General features: G+C 41.3%; 1 protein-coding gene across 1 annotated transcript; it reads right to left on the reverse strand.

The window, feature by feature from the left end:
* Positions 1-367: 367 nt before the first annotated feature.
* On the reverse strand, positions 368-1,822 carry LOC110525078 (small nuclear ribonucleoprotein F). The gene is made up of 4 exons (XM_021605028.2): positions 1,663-1,822; positions 1,220-1,345; positions 941-1,005; positions 368-661 (listed from the first exon to the last, which is right to left on the reverse strand). The coding sequence occupies exons 1-4, from the start codon at positions 1,816-1,818 to the stop codon at positions 592-594; spliced, it is 417 nt and encodes a 138-aa protein (XP_021460703.2). The 5' UTR covers positions 1,819-1,822; the 3' UTR covers positions 368-591.
* Between the last annotated feature and the right edge of the window lie 1,135 nt (positions 1,823-2,957).

Raw genomic sequence — 2,957 nt, forward strand, 5'->3', positions numbered from 1 at the left:
ATAGTTTTAATTGTACCTAACGCTTCCCAAACAGCCCACCAGGCTAAGGAAAGCCACCCTGTGTGAAAAATTGAGAAACAGTGACATACACTCTGAATGATCATGACAGACCGCTCTTAATTTCAGTTCAGATCGAATTGCCATAAGGTTGGCGTCTGAAGACATTTACTGATTATAAATGAGCTTTTATGTTAGGTCTATATTTTAGCTAGCTTAAGCCAAAGAAGGATTTACAAAAATGCGCTACTCATAAATGTGTCATTGTCTGTTATTTCAGTTAGATCTATAATTAAATGTCCTGTATACCTTGATTATAAAATAGCTCAATTGTTTAATATTCTTGCCTCACCACAAAATATCATAAAGATGTTATTGAAAAGTGCAATATGCACAATTTTATTATCCTTGTGCCATGAGGGGCACAACAGCTTGGTTCATCATCATCATCATATAAAAAAATACATAACTGTTTTCACAACAAGATGTTTTTCATTAAAAAATGAGGACTAATCCAGTGAACAAGATTAGCGACCGGATGAAAAAAAATATAAACTAAAGAAAGTAGAAGAAGCCTGCTGAAGCATTCAGCTTTCAAGCATCTTTCATTTCCCCATCTTCTTCTTCCTCTTCTACTCCTCTTATGAACAAGACATTGTTGCATCTGTGTGGAGGGGAAACATGGAAACTGTTAGCTCAGTGCAGGCTGGTTCTATGACAGAGAGAAGGGCTAATTCTACAATCAGAGGAGATATGGATGTAGCCTGGTCCCAGGTCTGTTTGTGTTGTCTTGAAACTCCTATGGTCATTGTCACACCAAACTATGATGACCATAATAGCAGTTAACAAGGCAGCACAAACAGATCTGGGACCAGGCTAATGTGTGTGTAATCATAAGCTATGTGAAGTGCAAGTAAACCAATGAGCATTCCACTGAGCTTACCTGACAAGCACCTCTCCTAGGTGTCCAGCCAACGCTCCATCTACATACTCTTCAGTGTTGGCCAACTATAATCAGAGACAATAGATTTTATAGCTAGACTATAGATATTGACTATTATTATAGATATGTTACAGATGGCAATACAAAACCAGACGTGTACATTTGTATGGCTCTGGATGTAATTGTGTGCATCATTCCAGAACTTGCTGTACAATGGTGCATTTTACCATTTGAGGATGATAATGTTCACACATTTTAGACATCGTCTGGTCCACGTACCTGCATGTTCATGTAGCTGTCCACGGACACCAGGTATCCCTTGTATTCCATACCCCACTTCAGCTTCACCATCACGGGCTTACCAGTAAGACCATTCAGAAACGGTTTGGGATTCAGCGGTAAACTCTGAAATTATATCATTCACACGTGTTGTTGAGACTAGCTAGCATTAGTTTACATTTGATCACACTAGCTCCATCTCACAGCTTTCTACTTATATTCATAGCTAGTCAAACTAGCCTTTCACATACAGTGCAAAGCAAAAGCGGCTAACAAGTTAGCTAGCTAACTTAGCTGCTAACTAGCTAGCTATATGAATAATCCCAACAAAAGGGCACAATGCGAATTTATGATAGCTACTCAAATTCAATTTATGATAGCCTGACCCTTCACTACATATTATCAATACTCATCCAACACCTCATAGTATAGTCTATATTTACCATTTTGATTTTGTATGAGCTCCAACGAAAACTACACGCTGTTGTTGGTTGCAGGAAGTAATGGTGAACTCTTATGTTTAAAAAAAATGGCGGTTGGCAACCAAAAGGTGCACTACTGCCACCAACTGGACTGGAGTGTACATTCTTCTTCTTCATCTGATCCAACCCTAGGCCAACGATCTGAGAGGACGGGACACTACCACTCAATACACCCTGTAACTTTTCTCGTACCCCCAAGTACTTTTCTGCAGCTGCCACCACAACATCTATTTTCTGTGACTTACGTTCCATCTCTGCGGTACAGTTGATAACCATTTCTATGAACACTAAGAAGCCAACCTAACTGAAACATATATCACTCATTGGCCAATCCCTCTTTTCTGGCAAATATCTACTATTCAAATTAAATCAAATTGTATTGGTCACATACAAATTTAGAAATATTTGGGCGAGCAATGTCGTAGCAGCATAGAATAAAATACAGTAGAATAGAATATAATACAGTATATATATATGAGATGATTGGTGCAAAATATGTAAACATTACTAAAGTAACTAGTGGCCAGTGATTTCAAGTTTCATGTATTTAGGGCAGCAGCCTCTAAGGTGCCAGTGATGGCTATTTAACAGTCTGATGGCCTTGAGATAGAAGCTGTTTTTCAGTCTCTTGGTCCCAGCTTTGACGCACCTGTACTGACCTCGCCTTCTGGAAGATAGCAGGGTGAACAGGCAGTGGCTCGGGTGGTGGTTGTCCTCAATGATCTTTTTGGCCTTCCTGTGACATTGGGTGTTGTAGGTGTCCTGGAGAGCAGGTAGTTTGCCACCGGTGATGCGTTGTGCATACCACACCACCATCTGGAGAGCCCTGCGATTGCGGGCAATGCAGTTGCAGTACCAGGCAGTGATACAGCCCGACAGGATGCTCTAAATTGTGAATCTCTAAAAGTGCGTGAGGGTTTTAGGTGTCTTCAGTCACTTTCTTCAGAAGTGAGTGCTACAGTGCGATAGTTATTTAGTTCAGTTGCCTTTGCTTTCTTAGCTACAGGAACAATGGTGGACATGTTGAAGCATGTGGGGACAGCAGACTAGGATAGGGAGACGCATGCTCTGAAGACGCAGCTAGGGATGCCGTCTGTTCCGGCAGCCTTGCGAGGGTTAACACGCTTAAATGTCTTACTCACGTCAGCAACAGAGAAGGAGAGCCCACAGTCCTTGGTAGCTGGCCGTGTTGGGGGCACTGTGTTATCCTCAAAACGGGCGAAGAAGGTGTTTAGCTTATCCGGAAACAAGACGTC

The sequence above is a fragment of the Oncorhynchus mykiss genome, chromosome 1, assembly GCF_013265735.2.
Source record: "Oncorhynchus mykiss isolate Arlee chromosome 1, USDA_OmykA_1.1, whole genome shotgun sequence".
Lineage (NCBI taxonomy): Eukaryota > Metazoa > Chordata > Actinopteri > Salmoniformes > Salmonidae > Oncorhynchus > Oncorhynchus mykiss.